General features: G+C 37.9%; 1 protein-coding gene across 12 annotated transcripts; it reads right to left on the bottom strand.

Annotated features, from left to right (window-relative positions):
- Nucleotides 1–2,205: 2,205 nt before the first annotated feature.
- Nucleotides 2,206–20,461, bottom strand: TCAIM (T cell activation inhibitor, mitochondrial). 12 transcript variants are annotated; one of them, XM_051789029.1, is made up of 14 exons: nt 20,369–20,441; nt 19,464–19,581; nt 18,386–18,429; nt 18,024–18,099; nt 16,229–16,297; nt 14,694–14,829; nt 14,002–14,155; nt 12,847–13,093; nt 11,120–11,242; nt 8,423–8,520; nt 6,723–6,814; nt 4,620–4,852; nt 3,963–4,094; nt 2,206–2,738 (listed from the first exon to the last, which is right to left on the bottom strand). In XM_051789029.1, the coding sequence occupies exons 5-14, from the start codon at nt 16,267–16,269 to the stop codon at nt 2,513–2,515; spliced, it is 1,482 nt and encodes a 493-aa protein (XP_051644989.1). In that variant the 5' UTR covers nt 16,270–16,297; nt 18,024–18,099; nt 18,386–18,429; nt 19,464–19,581; nt 20,369–20,441; the 3' UTR covers nt 2,206–2,512. The 12 variants fall into 12 exon arrangements, with proteins under 12 accessions (XP_051644989.1, XP_051644991.1, XP_051644990.1 ...); XM_051789031.1 differs by having other exon boundaries at nt 19,464–19,568; nt 20,369–20,386; XM_051789030.1 differs by lacking the exon at nt 20,369–20,441 and adding an exon at nt 19,718–20,007.
- Nucleotides 20,462–22,092: the final 1,631 nt, after the last annotated feature.

Below are 22,092 nucleotides of genomic sequence, written 5' to 3'. Positions count from 1 at the left end.
AAGCAAAATGTAACTGACAGATTTAACCCATATATTTACCTAAATGGATAATTGTTACTCTTGTGACAGTCTTCAAAATAAGTCAAACATGCCAAAATAAATACCTACAACATGTGCCTTAAATTTACTTCCCCCCCCATTTTCCTAAGTATGTTAAATAGAGAGGTCTATATGCTTATAAAGGGAACTCAACCATTCTGCAGCAAAATGGACTTACAGAAAGTGCACTATAAAATAACACTGTTAAGTTCTAGACCTTGCATTGCTGAATTACTGACTTATGCTCAACTTTAATTCTTTTACTACTCAACTTCTGAGCAGTTTTAGAGATTTTTATAATGTATCTCCTTCAGAACTCAGGAAAACTGAACCTAACAGAAGAATGAAAACCCACCCCCATGGCACCTGAGCCAACCACCTTCCTGGTGGAAGAGTGGCAGGACTGGAACTCTGGTTTATTGCACAAGAACAGAGACCCCTGCCCGGAGGTAACCATCAGGAGAGCAACCTGCCACACTATCCTTGGAGTGCCGACACATTTTGCTAGACGATATCGGCTACTTCCCCTTAGAAGGAATGGTGACAATCTGCAGGTGTATCCCAGACTAGAAGTGTGTAACAGCAACTACTTTCACTGCTTTTACACTTAAGCTCAGTCCCATTCTCCCTTGCCAACCCTTGCCTACACCAACCCCATTCCAGGACAGGGTCTCCATTGCCCCAGTTACTTACATGGAAACATCTCATGCTTTATTTCATTAAGGCTCTTAGAGCTTATGTCTCCTCCTCCTCCAGCCAGTTCCAGTCATCTTTTCTGCACCGCAAAGAGGTGTAGTCACTGCTTTCTGTGACATTAGCATCATTATCCTTCCAGGATTCCATCGGGTTCTCAGTTGCATCCACCCACCTTCCCTCAGACTTTTTATCATCTCCTCCACAATCAAACTGGACCACTGCTTATTGCCTCAAGATCTGTAAGGGGCCATTCAACTCAAGCAAGAAAAAACTCCACTACATTCACTTTTTATTGCCAATGACACCCTGCTTTCAAAGAGCTATTACAGGGAATATTGCTGGGCTACAACTGATAGGACTGGCTCACTTGCTTAGCACAGGGGACATGGACAGGATCATCAATGATAGATGGAGCGAGGGAGGTAACGTGCAATGGAAGTTAAACTACTTAGAAGAAACTATCAACTGACCTTCAAAACCTACACAAGGAATTGCCAGTAATATCCCTGAATTAAAGGCCTGAAAAAGTCACAGCTTCTGCCTCAATGTTTTAAAACACACATTTGAAATCACAGTGAGAATTTTTGTTTTAAGTTTGACAACATATCAAACAACTTGACACTGAGTCTTTTAACAGGAGAAAACAGAGAACCACAACAATTTCCCTGCTCAATACAAATAAAAAGACAAGGCAAGTAAGCATTTGACAATTCCTCTTTTTTTTTTTTTGCCAGTTATGATGAATTCAAGTGCAGAAATGTTAAGCAGTTGGTGTTTCTCAAAAGATATTTTGTAAAGTAGTAATCCAAATACCAAAATGCATCTTGGCATGTATTACAATGAAAAAGTGTTGACATACATTCACACTTTATTTCATGTTTTTTTTTCAAAGAATAAAGTACCAGTAAAGATCCATTTGCCGTACTGCAAACTCCTTGTTCTTACTGAGAAATACTTACTCTTGCAGACAATCCCACACAAATCAATGCTTCCTTTCCTTAGATGTCACATTAAAGTACTCAGGTTTTAAGTGTTGTGAATGGGATTTGCAATCTGTTATAGTGTAAGTAAAGAGGATTGTCTGTATTTATGGAGCAAATGCTGGAAAACAAAAAGAGAATGACATCTGCTTTAAAGTAACTGCAGACAGTACAACTGGTGTATTTTGGAATCCTAAGGCAACACTGTTGGACCAGCATATGAAACTCTGCTGTAGAGACCCAGTTAATGTATTGTTTTCTTCGTCAGAGTAGAAATATTCTGTTGTTTTTCCCTTGCTTTTTTGTTTTTTCCTAATTCAGTAATAAGCAGCAGTATGAAATGCCAACGTTGCCAGAAGACAAATTATGTACTGAACTTCTGCATTCAACGAATCCCTTAAGATAATGTATAATGTCTGCTTGGAATAGCACACTCTTTAAGGTGATCTATCTGGCAACATTCATGTATATCAAAAATACACATGCACACTTTTGCAGACTCACAATTTAATGTATTTTCAGAATTCACTACAAAAATGCAGTTTCACAACTGTTAACATACATTGAACTTCTACAGTAGTATGGATGATGTACAAATGTCTTTTTCAGAACTACCAATACTGTGCATTGTGCAAATTGTCTAGGACTCCACTCCTTCTTGAGCAGCAGCTGGAAGAAAATTTGTATGTTGAATACTGATATCAAAATACAGATTTAAATAATTTACTCTTAAAAACATTCATATTTATAACCTCTTACAGAAAATAAACAATTCATCTGATTATCAGATATGTCTCTCAGTTTTTCCAGTTCCAAGGTATACACAGGTCTCCATCCTGCAGCACAGAGTAGAAATGTGAAATGCAAAGGTGCATGCCTTGTAGGTATGGCAGTGATTCTTCCAGCAGCCGCTTACAACAATCTATCATCTGGGCACTGGAAACACTCGGCTCCTTATACAGCCGGTCCAAAGAGAATTTTTCAGTGGAAGTATCAATTAGCTCTTTTTCTGTAATCATCATCCTAGCAAACGAAGGCAACACACAGTGACAAAGTTAGAACTTAGCATCTTAAAAAAAACCCCAAAAACCAAACCACCTTGAAGCAAGCACTTCAATATATACTGAATATACATTAAAATCAGAAATAATGAAATAAGTAGGTTATATGCATGTAAACAAAGGTATCAATTCATGTACAGTTGGTACAGCTGAGATTTTTGTGCAGGTTGATACCTGTGTCTACTCAGAGGTCAGACTGAACATTCTCCCATGACTATGGGCAAAAGCATGCCCAGGGAGTCACATTTGAAAGCTTGCACCATGACATCTTTTTGCTCACTAAGTAACAGGGAAAAATATCAAAATAAAATCCTATAAAGCTCCACTTTTAATGTAAGGGATGCAAGTACTTAAATAATGTCGAAAGTGTAAGTTTGAAGTATAAGATCATGTTCATAATTATTCTCATTTTTATAATTACACCAGTACTCTGTATGTCATCAAAAACAACAGTTGATAGGTACAGTCAATTGATGCACATTAAATGTGTTAGTAACTTCCTAAAAGCGGAATTATATGGATCCACTTGGACCTTATGATCTTAAAGGTCAATTCTAAGAATACTGAATTCATAGCTTGCAGATGATTTTTTCCTTTCACCCCAGAGTGATAAGACACCACATGGCAAACTCAAACTACTCAGAAATAAAGTTAATGTGTAGAGTTAATTAAGTCACTGGAGCTGTGACTGATCAACTAATGCAGACAGTTCAGGCTTTCTAAACTAACTGAAAAACAACTAGAAGTAATGATTCTGTAGTTGTCTCAATATTTTTAGTTTAGATTTTTTATTACTGCTGTCACATTGTAATTAACATTAATAGAAGTTGTTGCTTTTCTTATCCAATTAAAGGTATCTTCCTTTAAAAAAAACCCCACCTCCCCTTTGGAGAAGTAATTGTAAAAAAATTATGCAATTTTGTCTTGTAAGCAAAGATCTTTTATATCAGAATGAAGTTTCTACAAGGTGAAGGAGGGTATTTTCTAACAACTGTTTGTGTTCACTGAATGCTGCCATTCTTCACTTAGTAAAGCTGATGGTTAAAGTTCTATTTTATAAACAGAAGATTTTTTCCACCAGAAGAGTATGAATATGTTCTTCAAAGTTCTCCTCCTCCTCCAAATAAAAAACATGACATGCAAAGATTTTAATGAGCTAAATGTATCAAGTCACATGAACACTTACTCCTCCTTTCTTTTCAGATTCTCTCTTGCTTCCTGTGCTTTGGCAAAAATAAACCATTGAAGAGCTGCTGGATCACAGACCGTTGGGATCATAAAGTGTCCAAATTCATGTAAGCTTGGTGCATATCTGTCACTTATGAAACATGATGGAAGTAAAGAACAAGGTATAATTTTTTAAATGCAAGTATTTCCATTAATTACTTTCAGCATGAATTCTGAAGATAAAAGAATATAAATTAATCACTATCAGAATAATTGGTAAAAAACTAATCAAGTTTGGTTCATGAGACTACAGAAACATAATACATAATTATTTTTTAAAACTACATTTCAAAATCAACTGACAACAATACTTAAAAAATATGAACACCAGCACGACAGCACAAAACTTTTGATTTACCCCAGCACAATACTGAAAAATAAAGACAGAACTTTGAGTCCAACTTGAATGAAATTAAGCAGGATTTTCTTCAGTCTGATTCCTTCTTAACCCACAAAATGCACTTAAAACCTTCAGAAACAAAGCGACTTTGACATAATGAAAATCCGAGATTATATTACTTTTCTTCTTAGTGAAAGCAATAATCAGGGTACAAAAAAAAACCCCAAAAAAGAGTAAAAGCTCTGAAAGAAATAAACCTTTCCTGCAAATACCTACCTTTCCAGAATCATTTGCAAACCTCGCAGACTGCGAGGATGAAAAGGCAGTCTGCTGTCACGTAATTTATTATAGAAAGAGTTCAGAGTCTCGTAGTACTCTTCTAGAGTCAGCAAAGGTTGCAGTTCTTCAATATATATTACTTGTATGCCTCCCAGAAGTTCACTTATCCGATCTTCCAAGAACAGCAGCCTTTTTTGAAGCTTATAATAATTTGGCAGTCTCTCAAAAATCTGTGCACACACACAAAACACATCTCCTATGTCACAGAGCATAAAACTAATTTTAATAAATTAAAAAAATAACAAGAAACTATAAAAGAGACACTTAACAATACAAATATGGAACTCAAGGGGAAAAAAATAAAATCAAAGAATACCGAAATTGAGAAATATCAAATATATACATTTTGGGACTAAGATTGTAAGTATTTTTCATATTTATGCTATAAAGGCACCACTATATATACAGAAATTAACAGTTCCAGATTAAAAAAATATACCATCTGAAGCAAAAATAAAACATTTATCACCACACTTATAGTGGTAGAGCTATTCCTCATACAATAGTCACTACTCACCATCTACTCTGTTATTACATTATAATGTAGTTTTACATACAAAAAAAATGCTGCTGTTGGAACAAGTCAAGTGATTTCAGAACAATCTCTTTAGAAACCCAGGAGAGTAGTAGAATCAGAACAGTTTTTGGCACAACAAAATTTATTAGTTCAGGATTTGCATTTGTTATGGAGAAAAATGGCAAAACTCCTCTAAATATTGTACTTCTGATGAAGCATTCTAGAGACTGACTTGGACAGTATCCTACTGCTTTCTTCTTCTAGTAATTAGTAACAAAAAGTAGTAGCACTTAGGACTATTTTCTAAAATGGGGTAGAATTGGACAATTATGTCCTCTAAAAACCAAGTGGCTAATCGACCTGATCAAGATTTTCACTGACTTTTTCTATGTAACATTTCACATGATCTCCAGTGCATTTTAAAATAAAAAGCCTTTGATTTCAGGTTCAAATTTATACCTTTCTTTTGTACCATCACTACAACTAACTACACACATTATCCCATTGGCATGGCATTTTGTGTAGATATATGACCTCCTCTGAAAAGTTAGAAAGACCTCCTTGGCAAAGTTAGAAAGAGCATTTATCTTTTCAAGGAAGATAAGAGTTTATTTTAGTATTCATCAGAACGTCTAAGTCCTTAGTAAATCATTCACACTAACAAACCATGGTTTGTTTTCTCTCTCAGTGAAACATATATAGGTGAAAATTCAACAACCAGAGAAAGAACATTGAGTGTCAAGTTTTCATATTATTCACTGACTGGACTACAGAAATAGAATGTTCTCATATTCTAACAGGGTGAAATTTCCTAGTATGAAATTCCACCAATTGTCTCCTTTAGAAGTATTTTTTGATAGAACTATCAATAATATTTCAGCAACCACGATTAAAGAAAAATTACTTAAGTGACATGTTGATATCACTACAAATTTAATTTTTGGTTCTTTGCATATAATACTTTATCATTTAGAATGCCAGAAAGCTTATCAACTGAACGTTACACAAGCAGCAGCAGAACTGGCATAGTCACTAAAGATAAATTTCTGCAACATCCACATTAGCTGCCTAAAAGAACAAAATGGACTGATGGGGTTGGTTAGTAGTCATTGACTGAAATCATCAGTTCACAACTCCCTCTAAATCTCATATTTATGAAAAATCTGAATAAAATTCATTAGTTCTTCATGGAAATGAGCTCTTTATGGATCACTAAATATTCTGCCAGTGCTTGCTGCACAGACTGGAACGGTGCATAACAAATTAGTTTTCTTTGTATCTAATCAGGAGTAGTACTGACTTGTTAATGAAAGCAGCAGTAAACATCTGACAAAGACTGTTGTTAGTAACAGCACACAGAGGATTAAATTTAGAATGCAGTGTACACAGTGATGCTAAACATAATAGCTAAGTGTTTGCTTTAAATTACTCATCAGTTATCTGCACCTATTAATATTTTTGTTATAGTTTTAAAAAGGATGTCATAACAAAAGGCATTATCATTTACTTGGAAATCCTCTTACTTTGGTCCAGTGATGGTGAACATCCATGGTCCCCAGCATTATGTGACCTGCTGCACTCATACCCGAGCGGTCTGTAAATACCACTGTGCGCCCTAGAGATTGAACAAAGCTCTTTACTAACTTGAGTTACTGCAATAATTCTCACAGTGTATTTCTGCAGCACAAATGCACATGAGTAGATGCTTTTGTTATTCTCAAAGTTTGAGAGAGATTCTTGAAAAGTCTAGTTTAAGAATTTTTTTCCATACAAACCTGACTTAGCATTTGCCTTCTCCCTGTTTGAACTTGATAGTTTTTTAGATACTTGGATTTTTTTCTTATGACTACTTTTAAAATAAGAGAAAATCTCAGCAGACAGCATATTTAAAGAATCTGTACAAATAACACATACAGTAGGAAACATGTTATATGTTTAAAGTATACATAAGTAAGGTAAATGTTGGTCAAAGAACTATTAGCACAGTCATTCAACACCATTTTCACAGAACTCTCTGCAACATGCAAGCTGTAATAATTTTCATTTCACATTAGGTTTTCACTCCTTTTTTAAAGAAAAAATAGAGACAACATAAAAGGATAATTCCGGGTGTATTTTTAGGGTGATAAACCAATTTTGAGTCTGAGTATGGTTTTTTTAAGTGAAGTACAAAGATCCTTAAGAATTCTTTAGGGTAAGAGCACAGGCAACTAATTATTTATCAAAATAAGCTTCCACAAAAGTCTTCAGTGTGATGTATTAACCTACAAGACAAGGCTTAAAGAGAAGCTCTTGGTCTCAGAAATCAGTTTTCCAAAATCCCAAAGAAAGAGCAGCACTGACTTTAAGGTATCTAGTCCATTCTTGTACCCTAAGGCAAGATCAACAGTACCTGTATAATTACTGACAGGTATTTGTGTATTATTACAGATGTTCAAAGATGAAGACTACAACTGGTTCACAAGACAGACTTTTTTAGCACTTTAAATCCTTAGCATGCTTAGGAAGAGAAACTAATTTGAAACCTGATACAATTTAAAACTACTACTTATTGTCCTACCCACTGTCTTTTGACAAAGGATTAGGTGCACCCTCAAATGAAAGCATCTCAAAACTGACTATCTGCAGACAGGCATAAAATGTGGAATTACAATTAGAGGAAACAGCTACTGCCACAGGTCAAACAACTGTATGAGAGGAATGGTAGGTCAGGTTTACAGAATATTTTAGTTTTTCTTGAGAAAATACAGACTTTAATATAGTTATTTTATGGAACACACATGAGAAGAGAAAACAAATACAATTTTAAAGGTATTCTTCTAAGTCCTCCTTATACTGACTCTTTAGAGAGCTCCTCACATTTTTGTCTTGAATCTACCATGGGTAACAGTCTATTGCTACCTCCGCCCTTTCAGAGGTCCAGACTAGATTTTTTACCTTCATTGTTAATATTAAGTCTGGTGCCTTCAACTCACTCTGTTTGCATTTATTAAGAAGTAAACTAGAAGCTGAGTGTAGCGAATATTCTACAAGGTAAGACCACCTTAAAAAATACCCAGTAGCTTAAAAGTTCTCACCAGCTTTTCAGTAAGCCTGGCAAGTTTGTTTTTGCAGTTACGAAAGGTATTTATGAAAAGAACAAAAGCTCTGCTGTCACAGAAGACCCATGCTCATCTCTAGATAGATTCTATATTAGGATATATGAAACCAGCAACAGAAATACCTTTAACATTCTTTAATACTTCAGGTCGCTGTTGGACTAAGCGAGCTAGACTGTGCAGCTGGCTACAGCGGTGAGCAATACCCCAGCTTCTCTGCCACCTAAATAAAAATACAATTGAAAGCATTTAATTCTCAATATCATTAAAAAAAAAAAAAAATCACAGAAGTTGAGATGCAGCCTTATAACACAAATAAAATAGCACTTCAACAGTAATAAAAGCAAGTGCTACTGAAAAGCTGTCCATGTCATATGTTATTTGAACAGTTAAAAAGCCTAAATAAAATTTCACAGTGTTTCTTAAAGTGAGGCCAAAAAACCCAAAGAAAACCAATGACAGATATAAGAAAATCAAATACAAAATCTGGTAGACAGAATAGAACTTGTAAATCTCTCCCCCAATTAGAAGGGGGTTAGCAAGAAAACAGTGACAGACAACTCCGTATTTGGCTCAGTCATGCAGCATGCAGTTTATTTGTACACTGTGTAATGTTTGTCCAGAGGAGCAAATACAGTATCTAAGGTTGTTTTTTTTTTTTTTCCCCGACTTCCTAGCCCAAAACATTACTATAATTCCAGTGGAAAGTTGCTATGTATTATCTGTATTTTAAGTGGAGTAATTTTTGTTAAACGATACAGGAGCCAGGTGTTACCTGGGTGACTTTAATATACGCAGTTTTGACATCTTTTCCATCACAGACAGATCAGATTTCTAACTAAATTGCAAAAACATTTAAATTGTGAAGTTGTCCCAGTGTATTGAAAAAATACACCCTTTTACAGAGTTGATATAAAACTGTCTCAAAGTAGGAAATTACTATTCCCTTATTGTACTGGGTCTGTCTGGAATTGAGTTAATTTTCTTCACAGCGCCCATCTTTCGCATTTTTATTAAAACAGTGATCATAACACACCAATATTTTGTGCAGTGCTGGCACAGTGTCCAGGTCTTCACTTCTTCTTCCCTACCTGCCCCCCAGCATCAGCAAGTAGGCAGGGGTGGGCAAGATGCTGAGAGGGGACAAAATCACAACAGGTGACTCCAACTAACCAAAGGGTTATTCCAGACCGTATGTTGTGTTCAGCAATAAATGCACAGGGAAGAAAGAAGGAAGGGGGGGATCCTCGTGATTACGGTGTTTGTCTCCCCAAGCAAGCATTACACATACTGAGGCCCTGCCTCCCATAATGGGCTAAACACCTGCCTCTGACAGGGGAACAGTTAATTTATTCCTCCTTTTGCTTTGCTTGAACTCACAGCTTTGCTTCACTATTAAAACTTCTACTTTAATCCACACATTTTCTTGGTTTTACTCTTCCTTTTCTCTTTCTCCCATCCCACTCGGGGTGTATCAAGTGGCTGTGTGGGGACTTAGCTGCTGGCTGGGGTCAACCCAGATTATCTCATTTGGGGGAATTTAACTAGCAAAACCTCACTCTTTGGGATGCAGGAAATGGCACTAAGCCACAGCACTTGTGAGGCAATTTAATCTAATCCAAGTAATTCAAACAACTACTTACTGTTACCTAGCAATATCACTTTGCTTTCAGTAGCACCAGACGGGAATGTAAAAAGGTGGCATGTCTTCAGCTGTCCTAAACTTATACATGGCATAAAGCCAATGACCCAGTTATTTTTCAGACCTCTGTGAACACTGGCAATATCACAAGTAACAGTTCCCTATTAAGATACTGGTTTGTCAGATTTCCAACACGCACATTCTTTTCTGAATTATAACGATATAACTCATGGAAGGTGAATAACTCTGCATGGAACACAATAGTTTTAGTGAATTTTAAAAGCACAAACTGTAAGAAAATTAGATATAAGCAATGAATAAAATCAAATGCACATGTTTAATACTGAAGACTGTTTCAGAATCTTAAAAACCCTCACCACAGCACAGTTGCAGAGGATTAGAAATTGTGTTCAAAAAAACTGGCTTCAGCTTAAAAGAAGCCAGGGCCTTTTACAGGGTGAAAGGACAAAAGCATGATTTCAGAGGCTCCAACTCTCTCTTTCCTTTTTTTTAAAAAACAGAACTTAACAGACTGGTCTGTGAAATAATCCCCCAAAGTTAATTTTTCCATTGGTGAATACCTTCACTGCCATTTTCCCATACCGAATATCACACTTCAGAACATTCTCAGCCAAAGGCACAAAATTTAAAAAGGGATCGCAAATTATTTTCTGAAACTATTCTGAAGAATCAAGATCTCCAACTGTACTCTGCCCTTCTAAGGAAACACAGCTCCTACTCTGGAGAGTGGGAAACAAAGCACTAGAAGGAACATTTTTATTAAACATTCACACGATATGTACAATGTGCAAAGTTGCATTTCACTGCCAGTCTAGTTATCTTTGTAGATATTAACTTGAATTCAGGAAGAGCAATTTTAACCAGCAAAACACCACCCAAACTAACACATATGCACAGGTTCTATTTCTAGTTATGTGTTTGCCTCAACCGGAGCCTACATTTTTAGTTACAAATACGAGATCTCTTGGAGCAGATTTTAACAGGAAACTTTTGTCCCAAAAGAATTCTTCTACAAAAATATTCAATGCAGTAACACTTTTTCATATATGAAATATAGCTTTTTTGCTGAAACGAGTCTTTAAAGCTCATGGCGTAGAATTAGGCAACACTTCCTTGCTTTGATTGCCTTAATCCAAATCCAACTGATCTAATTTATTACCTGATATCTGAGAGCTGGAGTTCATTACAAAGTTCAGATTTTAAACGTTCTAGTTCTTTTCTAAGCGGCAAACTCTTTTTCAGCTTTTTTACTGCACTTGCTCCATTATCATCTAGCCAGGATCTGAAAGAGGAGGAAAAATGCTCAACAGTAGAAGCATGCTGCTGTATTACCTTTCATGCAAACAGTACAGGTAACTGAATTCTTACTGCTAACATAAAGGTTTTATTTCAAAATTACCAGGTGAAGGGATTTTTTAAAAATAGAGGACAGAAACTGAAATTGTTGAATGCTTCACCTGAAGATATCTACAAAGTAAAACCTGGTACTTAATGTCTTTGAAGGGGACTAGGGAATCAAACTGAACCAAAAGACACTGACAGTGTAAACTGTAAGACTCAGAGGTATGAAAGGGGTAGAGAAGCAGATTAGTGTGATTTCAGGGGGCAGCTTCAGAACGTTGTGTTTTAATGAAAGAAATCTCCACGTACCTGCCTTTAAAAAAAAAAGCCACGACAAAGCCCAATGGAAAACCCAACCAAAGTGATCATAGTAGATTACCAAATACAAGAGGTGGTACTAGAGGGCTAGGTTAGGTAACTTCTACAGAGCTGACACGAACATAGATTAAATGAGTCAAAGTATAATCACAATAATTACAACCAGACAAACATGACTCATTAAGTACATCTAAAATTTCAATAAATAGATAATTCTATTTATAGGGAAAAGTTACTCTTTAAGAGATTTAGCCTTTGTTCATAGCATAAACTGATTTTTCATACTCTTATTTTTACAAACAAATACTTCCATTCTCATATTGTATTCTGAGCAAAAAATTTCAAACTCAAGTAAAAAGAGAGGCCTAATGCCAAAAGGATAGTTATTCAAAGGAGATTGTTAATATATAACTCTTTGTGGCATTTCTTGTATATGTGTAAAACTAAGTAAAAATATTCTCTAGTATGTTAAACTTCAGTTAAGTGTTTTACAATTGCATATGTTAAAGCAGCTTTATTTGTGAAGTGGTATGCAGGACAAGGGGTATGCTTTGCTCTGAAGAACCTTCCAGCACAGTCCTGCATTCATTTCAAATGACACAAAGTTACAAGAAGTTTTTCAAGGCCACAAAATGTGTATGTGTCCCAAAAAGAGCACCAATTTCTAATACACAACATGCTACATTAAATGCAAGTTCAGTATTTATAACTGCATCAATTTAAATATTAAGGTTGGCATGATGAACAACAAATGAGGAGCACAACACTAAGATACCTGACAAATTAAAACCTTTTAACCTTAGTTTTCATGTATTATCTCTCACTCCCACCAGAACGTGATAATGAAAGAGTAACAATAAAGTTAGGAGCCATATAGTTTTGAGTTACAGAAGTACTGTAAGAGGTAAGGAGCTATTTGGAGCAAGTGGACCCTCTGTCTCCTTCTGAACTGCCACCAATATTCCACAAACCTGAAAAGCTAAATCAACCAAAACTGGATTGACCAAACATGACTGCTGGGCAAAGACACAAGAATGCTAGCTGGCACTAGTTATCCCAGGGGCTCATTAGAACTCTCTTTAATTATAAAAAGCATGACAAAATTACATGTTGAACAATAAAGTTTTGTATTGTTCAGAACGCTTATTGCCTGCCTTTAAAGAACTTGGCACTAGAATAAGACCAATTTAGGCTACAAAATTTCCGTTCAATGAAAGCATTACATACATCAAAGTTGTTTCCACTCTCTGGGCTTGTTCTAGTTCCTCCTCAGGATCCTTGAATCCAGTAAACGAATAGTAAGTCTTATCCCATTTGATAGGTCTGTTCACTGTGCTTTTTGCTTCCTTGTGTGGCTGAGAGTTCACATTCAAACTCTGAATATGCTCTGTAGATAAACTGCAGGAGTTGAGAATATCTAATACTGTGCTCAGGAGATCCCTAGTACGTAACGTAAAACTGACTGCTCGAAACCCTGTAAAATACAAGTATTATTTAATTAAAATTATTTAAAGTGCATTCACATTTCTCTCCTCTTACACGAGAAACCAAACAAGGCACAGATAGTTGGAAATTATTATGATACTGTTATTTCAGTACTCACTGCAAAATTTACGTGCAGTTTAACTATGTCTCATCACAGCTACTGGGCCAAACTGCCCTGTTAGAAAGCAAGTTTTTGACTCAAGAGCAGAAGACAGCTTCCACTTCAAATGTTACATTAAGCAGACTGAACATAACACTATTTTTTTGAAAAACAGTATGATTTTATTTTCTAGGACCTAGCACTAGGGTCCTTCACAATTTGCTCAAGTCTTTTAACTGTCAGGATATAGGACGTAAAACTCATCTGTTAGGTAAGGCATATTGGTACACCAGAGACAAATATGCAGACTAAAATTAATCATAAGCAATATTCCAAATTTGGCAATACTTTTTGTGGTCTCAAAGATAAGAGACAATGTGGTAAATTGAAGCTTCAGATATTATACAGCTTCTGCTTTACAGAATAAGTTCCTATTGATCCTACAAGTACCCTGACACTGTGTACTGAGGATAAGGACCCAACTGTTGTTCCAGTTAAACATGACAATAGTATTAAAAGCAGAAAAATTATCATTTACATCCACCTATGTTTTTTACTTTCTCACACTGTAACTTGACCTCAACTCTGTAATGTCTCATTCTTTCAACGCTTTTTAAAGCTTAGATGTTTAATTACTTGGGATGGTCCCAGCTGTCTGATCTAATACATATTTTCATTTCTAATCCATTTTTCATGGATTTTATTCAGCTGAGAAGTCTTTATGACTGCACAAGGCTAAGTAATGGTCGGAAAGAATTTAAATACAGGAAGATACATTCTGCACGATATAAAAGCACCTGAAGCACTGAAGGATTCTTGAACATTAGAAGAGTTTGGTTCTGTTTCTCTTACATAAAAAGTAAGCTGAGTTGGCTTCAAGGAACGAAATCCTGGTTTCTGTAGGTTCTCCAAGTAGCCATTTAACCTCTTCAGAGAGTTTTCATTTACTTCCTATTTAAAAACAAAACCAAACAAAAAACCATTACAGATGATGAATTTGGTAATTTTTCACTTAAACCTTTTTTAATCTTACAGGTAGAATTAGTTCTTACAAAATGCCAGTTGCTCTTAGCAAGTAGTGATGCAGTTTATATTCTTAGCATTACTAATTATCTTGCATGAATAAATCTGTATGATGTACATACTTGTACATTCCAAAACCTACTTTTAAGGCTTTCAAGCTTAAAGAAATATACTGATTCAAATATAATGCACAGCATTTCAAAATGATAAAGTAGTATGTATTCTAAATTAGTTTGGAAGGATTCAGTATTTTGTTTAGAACAATTAGAAAATATGAGTAATAAATAATGGATGTTTAAGGGCCCTATCCTTGCTAAAAATAAAGGAAGTGCATCTTTTTGTTCCATGGTAACAACCACATTAAATTCTAACACTATGTTTGTCTCTCTGAGAGCAGGAAAACTAGAAAATTTCCATCCCTAATACATGAAATATTTACAGAGAAAGCATACTAAAAGATTTTTACCCTCTCTTTGGGATGCTGGCCAAAGAAATCTGGATGTACAGCAAAATAGAAAGGTCTGAGAGCATTGATGGCATCAGCTCCTGACAAAGTTCTTGCCTGAAGAACACACTGTAGCAATATCTTGTCCAGACATAACCTAATAAAGTAATAAAATATTTATGTATGATGCAACCAATCAAGTGACAAAACAAATTACATTAGAATGTGATAGAATTGAGTAAATGTTCACAACTGCAAGTATAATAATTTAAAACTGATATCAGAAGTCTGAGTTCTAGATTTTTCTTTCCCCTTAGGATTCACAAAGCTGTATTTCAACAGAGCCAATCCAACAGGTTCTAGAGATGGTGGATGCTAATGGCTGATTAAAGACATGTAAATAAGTACAGTAACTTTTCCCTCTACTTTCTCAAAGAAAAATTCCCCAATCAAGAAGTTCAAATTACAGATGGTGGTATTTTTTGTAGGTATTCCTGATGCTTCTCTTAAAAGCCAGTCCTTATATATTTTAGAACCTCCACGTTAAAAGCCAAACCTAGCATTTTTCAAGCAGTGCCAAAAGAATATTAGATTTTACCCAGGAATAATAATCATAATTCAGTCAAAAAAAGTTCTACATTAGTTTCTGAGTTTCCCATACTTGTGTCCATTACAAAAAAAAAATCTACTTTCTTAAACATCCTTTTATAGAAAATATCAAGTTAAAAGACAATATTTATTTGCCTTTTAATTTTCACTGATTTAGAAGAAACAAGGACTAAAAGAAATTTCAATGGTAGGAAACAAAGATTTATTCACCTAAGATTAGAAGGAAAAATTAAGTTGAAGAAGTTCTATGAAGCTCAGAAAGCACAAATTATTGAATACCTCCAATTATGCAGAAATTAAACAACAGTTCTATAACAAGCACACTTGTGTAACAGAGGACCGAAATGGAAAGAAAAATGAGTTCTGCATTAAAGACCACCAAAATTTCCTGCCATAGCTCAAAGGTGATATTCAGATTTAGCAAACTAATTACCAAGAGAGAGTATATATAAAAGCAACAAGAAAATGTGAATCGGTAAATATTCAATAATAGGTTTCTCCTTCAGCTGATTTTACAAGCTAACACATTCAACAGGCCATTTTCTGCGATTAATGTTTATTTTCGTTTGCAACTCAGAAGGGCAGGGACTCTGCTCTGTTAAGCAGCAGAATGCTTAACTCCTCACAGTATCATTCCAACTGCAAACCCTAAATATGTGGCAGACTGGAGGCAAAGCTGCTTCCAATTCACATAAAACTAATAACTTTATTAATAATAGTTAGCAGGACTGTTCCACAGCTCTTTGTTCAGCATCCTAGACCAAATAATTATCCTGGACACAGAAACATGTGAGACTTTCCTGACTGCTGTCATTAATTAAAAAAAAAAAAAAAAATCCCCCAAATCCCCAAATTTGTGCTCGGGCAATAAGCAGAATTTTTCATTTTGGCCACTGGTAAATGACAACAGTTGAGTTGTCAAGCAAATGCAGTGACCTTCACTTTACCTTTTTTCTATCAACTTTTCCAGCTCTTCAATTAGATACATAAAAGCAGTTCAGACTAATGTTTTCTGCCTAAGAGGTGAGGAAATATTTAATTAGTAGGTCTGAAAAGTCAGCTTGCTGAAAACAGAAGTTTTTGTAGAAAAGTGGGACAGAAAATCTATGTTGCAAGAAGACTGATGAAATTTCAAATCCGTTATCACTAACAATTTTCACGTGTGTGAATTAAGTGGAAGAATTAAAAAAAAAAAAGTATTACTGGCAAACACTTCTACCTCCTTCCTGACTACATCTCAGAAGCTCTAAGACTAGTCATCACTATAGCCCATGATCCTACTCAAAACAGCAGGAGATGGTGAAGTATCACATATCGTGTTTTTATGAAGAGTGAAAGCTCTCAATGACAATGCTACAGTTGCTCAGTGATGCAGGAAAAATATTTCTACTAGATCTGGCAAGAAAGGAAGCAAAGCACACTGGTGGTCCTATGTTCTGGGTATGGTAACACCAAAATAATTGTCTTGCCGAGAAAAAAAAAATTGCAGTTTTTTTTTTTTTTATCAAATGGACACAGAACAGTAAAAGGAAAAAAATTTCTTTCAGCAAAGGAAAGAAAGTAAATTAACCAGTTTTCTATCTGAAAGCAGTTTTGAGTAAGAGCTATGCAAAAAAATTTACATCCTCCTAGACCTTGCCAGGAGGAAGAAGAGCTCAGTTCACTGTTCACCTTATTTATACACCATTTGCCACATCCACTCTCAAGCTACACTGCATGATGTTTCCAGTAGTTCAGGTAAAAAGTTCCAACACAGCTGGAAATTATTAATCATACTTCCAAGTTTATTAATCATAAAGTTCCATCTGCTATTCTAAAAGAAAAATGGCCAAGTATGGCTAACTTTAGTTCCCTTGTTTTGTATCTAAACAACACTGTCATGCTAGTAGGAAGGCTCAGGATTCCAGCCAGAAGTCTATTTTGAACTTGCTTAAAAGAGAAATGCTCAAGGGCCAAAATTAGTCTGTGTGACAGAAGGAAGAATTCATTCAGTGAAGGTGAAAGACAGAACTCTGAGGCATCTTTCAACTGAAGTGACAAAATAAGTGAATTAAAATGGATTTAGAGAGATAAAACGCAAGAAAGATGCTTATGGCTTCACTCACAAGGAACAAGGATTGTTCCAAGAGGTTCATTTAGATCTGAAGAGCAGAGAAAGGCTTCGTATTAAAATCAAGGTCATAACCACTTTGAGGACAGTGTCTCCACTTCATGAAAGATATGAAACACAATCTGTACTACAACACTTTATGCAATCACACTATAGGGCTGATTTAATTTATTGATTAAATAATTCCCTCCAGCTTTCTTTTTTTCACATCTCTCTGAAGTTTAACTTTTTGGCTTTTAGTTTTGGCACTGAAAAGCTTGGCTAAATTAAGCTCATAGTTATAGACATATTCACACATTTTGAAACACTGAGCTTTAATAACTCAATAGTGCAGTAACATGTTGGACATCATATTCATATTTGGACTACCTCGTCTCAAAATTCAGCTATTTTAAAACCCTTGTTTTGTTGAGAGCCTTTTTATTGTCTCACTCGAGGACAGGCATATGGCTTTTGGGGATTTTCAGCTGTGGACGCTCTGCTGAAAGCTTCAAGTTGTAAAGATGAGAATGTCAAAGAAATGAGCACTGATCAAAAATACCAAACCAGTTTCACATATATGCAAATCATATACAAAAACATACATACATATACATATACTAAAGGTAAATTAAGTCAGCAACGTGCCATACCTTCTCACGGTTCTCAAGCAGCAAAACATTTCAGCAACTCAATAGTCAAGCCAAATTTCAGCCATCCACTAACTCACTTTAAAAAAAGGAAAAAAAAAATCCTGTTTAGTAACAAACAGGGATATTTTCCCCTGCTACTTACCAGTGCATTCTCTAAATCATAAGTGGTAACTTTCAAAGTCACAACAGTAATACAAAATTGAGCAACCACACATAAAATCTAAAGGTTTGTGTAAGAATGTTTTCAGTTTCCTCTACTAACAGTGAGTCTTGCCAACATTAAGAGTTGTTACCGTATTTTGCTTTGAGGATGAATATTTAAAGGCATTCCAGTTAGGAAAAAAAACCACTCTAAAAATTACCTATGGACAATGTTTCCTGCTCTTCCTGATGTTCAGGTTTTGTTCTGAAAAAAAGCAAAAAAACAGAGGCTTTCTTTAAGCACTAACACATACCAGTTCATGGAATTCCATGTAAATTTTTACTAAGTCCGAAACTCTCAAACAAATGATAATAATTTAAAATGTACACGTCAACTATTTTATGGAAGCATAATGTAAATACAAAGACAAAGACACTGTCTTACAACAGTGCCTTGAAATCTTTTATCAGAAGTTTGCTGGCATTCATAAAAACGAATTAGCAATTTTTACCAGTAACTTCTGCACTATGCAACTGTAGGTTGAGAGTTTTCCAGCAGTAGACAAAACACTGGGCATGTCAGAGTGCAAACATGCACCTAATCATTAGAGATTATGAGGGAAGCTCCCTATTGGCAATGTTTTCTTATATGTTTTCACGCACTCTTTTTTGAAAAACATACTTTTGTTTGCACTTTTCGAAATAACATGCTTGCTAAGTATGATGTTTTCAAGCTGAGATAAGCAGTTATCAGAGAAACACCGTCCATGTTCCAATACAGCGTGATAGTTCCTATGACTTCCTTGCAAAACACTTGAAGTTTTAAAACTTACTAATAAAAATAGACTTAACCAAGAGGTTGTTTTACTAGAAGCAGATAGTGGGAGAAAAAAATATGCTGGGCTAAAATAACCCCAGATTACTCAATATTTTTTGTCTTCTGATTTTCAGCTAGGTGAGCAAGACTGTAATAATGTCATTTTTAGTGTCTGTGACAACAGTCCTAATCATAAACTAAGTTAAATACATTAATAAGCTCTCTGGTAATAAAAGTTTTCTCCTTCTGTAATTTTAGCTTCAGGCATTTGGGCAGAGGATGGAAAAAACCATCTCAAATCCGTGGTGACGCTTTATATAACCAGACAAAAGCATCATTGTTTCTTGCTTCAAAAGCTGCTTGGAAATTGGTACACTGCTTAGTCAAAAAACAAAAGCTCCTGGTCTTGACCAAGTTTCACCTGCACCCCACCTCAAAGTCACTCACACTTGCTAACACAGAACAAAATATTAACTACGTACAGTCACTCAGCAAAACCCTTCGGCAACACGGCGCTGCACATCGCTGCTATCTCACCTCGGGCCGAGGGTGTTTGTTTCGGGTGCTCACCTATACCCCAGGTAGCACTGAGGAAAAAGACTGAAAACAAACAAGATGATAGCGGCTCAGAAAATAAACTCGGGCCAACCTGACTCACTCGCTGCTTGAAAGGAAACAGTGGCCCGGCCACAGAAACAGCTTCAGCTACTGAAAACAGAGCCCTGGTAGAATTCACCTTAAGATTCACTAAAGAAAAGGTGTTCCCAGCAGACGGCAGAACTGACAGCCCCCGGCTCGCGGGCCTTTCGCACCCTCAGCAACAAGGCACCACTGGGTAAGGGTAAGGGACCGCCGATCCCGGGCCGAGCTCGAGCGGGCAGAGCCGAACCGAGCCGGAACGAACCGAGTCCGGCCAAAGCGAGCTCGCGCCGGGGAGAGCCGAACCGAGCCGAGCCGAGCCGAGCCGAGCCCGGTGAAGCCGAGCCCGACCCGAGCGGACCCGAGCCCGGCGGAGCCGATCCGAGCGACGCCGATCCGGCCCGGCCCGACCCCCGGTGCCGCCGGCCGGGCCCGCGCGTGCCCAGGCGCACGTACGGCCCGCGCGTGCCGGCGCACGGGCTCGCTCCGGCCCCGGCCCGCACCCCCCGCCCCGCCGGCGGGGACGGGGCCACGGAGCCCGGCCCGGTTTCAAAGCATACACTCCCCTCCCGCACCCCCCCACCGCCCGGGCTCGGCCTCGCACCATCCTCCGGCCGCCGTCGCCGCTGTCCGAGCGGGCCTCTCGAGCAGGAGGGCGGTGAGGTCGCGATGCCTTCCCCGATCCCCTCCTCTCCTGCCCTCCCCTCGAGGAGAGGCGCGGTGAGACCCCCGGCCCAGCCCCGCTTACCGCCGCGGCCAGACGGCGCCCACCGGGGCTCGGCCCCATCGCCCCCGCCGACGGCCCCGCAGGGGGCGGGGCCGGGGATTCCCGCCGGGGGGCGGGGCCGAGAAGTGGGCAGGACCACCCGGCAGTGGGCGTGGCCACCGGCAGTGGGCGGTGCCGCCCCGGGGCGGGCAGCGCTTCCCCTCCCGGGCCCCGCTCCGCGCAAGCGCACGCGCAGGCCCCGCTCCCCGGGGCTGCCGTGGGAAGCAGCCCTTCCCATTCCAGCGGGTCCTGCCTCGGGCCGTACAGCTGGGCCTGCAGTGGTTCGTCAGGGACGCGGAAGGGAAAACCCTCGCCACAAGAAATGTCTGCCGTTCTGCAGAGGGGATGGGAGCGGTTTATCCAAATGCCTGCGCACGCCTCACGTTGCCTTTCTGCAGAAAGAGAACACCAAGTGGGCCAAGAACCAGCCGTGAGCTCTGCGGTCCCGACGGGAACGCAAGAGCGGTTTTCCTGCAGTTACACAGAGTCAGGTTGGAAAAGACCTCTGAGATCATCGAATCCAACCTATGACCTACCATTTCAACTAGACCATGGCACAAAGTGCCACGTCCAGTCTTTCCTTAAACAACTCCGGGGACAGTGACTCCACCACCTCCCTGGGCAGCCCATCCCAATATCTAATCACCCTTTCTGTTAAGAAATTCTTCCTAATGTCCAACCTAAACCTCCCCTGGTGCAGCTTAAGACTATGTCTATGTTACTAATGCTCGATGTACACATACATTTACACATCTGTTTTTCTTCCGAGATATCAAAATGCAGCTGATACAGGGACATGGAACCTCAGAGCAAAAATGCCTGTTGCTGACAGAGTAAGAAAACAAAGGGATATTAACTGCTAGGGACTGGAGTTATTTGCATGCGATGTATTGCATTTCTAGGCAGGAAGGGTTAAAAAGAGGACTGACAAGGTTTAGGAACTAACTGTAGTTCAGTGAAGCTTTTAATCAAGTTAACACTCTCACAGCCCTTCGGGGATTTTCTTAATTTCCATAACGTGCAGCATGTTTTTTGCTTCACAACAGAAGCCAATCAGTTATGTAAGCAAATTGGTTGCATAATTATGCAGATGAAAAAATAAATTTAATTGATTCAACAGAAAACCGTGCTGTTCATTTCACCTGGGACTTCTTTTAACTTCTTGAGGAATAAAATAAATTGGGAGACGTCATCAGCAAGCAGGCCTGCCAGATAGCAGCTCCATTGCATAGGGTACATATTCCCAAAGAGAGGCCTCCTCCCCCTGCCCTAGCACAGAAATTAATTCCTGCTTTTTAGTTAAGTCTCAGCACTTAATGTGTGATGGGAGTAGTGCTGTGGCTTTATCTGGTTGTGTTATCTGTACCCAGGACACATCCCACTGGCTCAGCAAGCAGCACAGATTTCCAAATTGAAAGTTTGTTTCATACCAGATAAAATTATCGTCTGAAAGTCTGTATTTTGACCACTTGTCCCCTAACAGAACGAGAATTTTAAGCATTCTTTTTGCTTAATTCTAAGTTGCTACAAGTGGCAATGGAGCTGTTTTCTCCTTATTCCTTTGTTTGTTTCGGTCCTGGATCTGCAGGTCAAAAAGTAGCATCAGTTTCTCGGAGAAACAGTTCCATCACAGGCAATGGTACCGAACTCAGACCAATCATGTCAGCATTAATTTTTGATATTACTCATCATTCTAGCAATTTTAG

The sequence above is a fragment of the Manacus candei genome, unplaced genomic scaffold (assembly GCF_025592945.1).
Source record: "Manacus candei isolate 608988 ecotype Guabito, Panama unplaced genomic scaffold, ASM2559294v1 h1tg000026l, whole genome shotgun sequence".
NCBI lineage: Eukaryota > Metazoa > Chordata > Aves > Passeriformes > Pipridae > Manacus > Manacus candei.
This window is presented reverse-complemented; position numbering and strand designations above follow the sequence as displayed.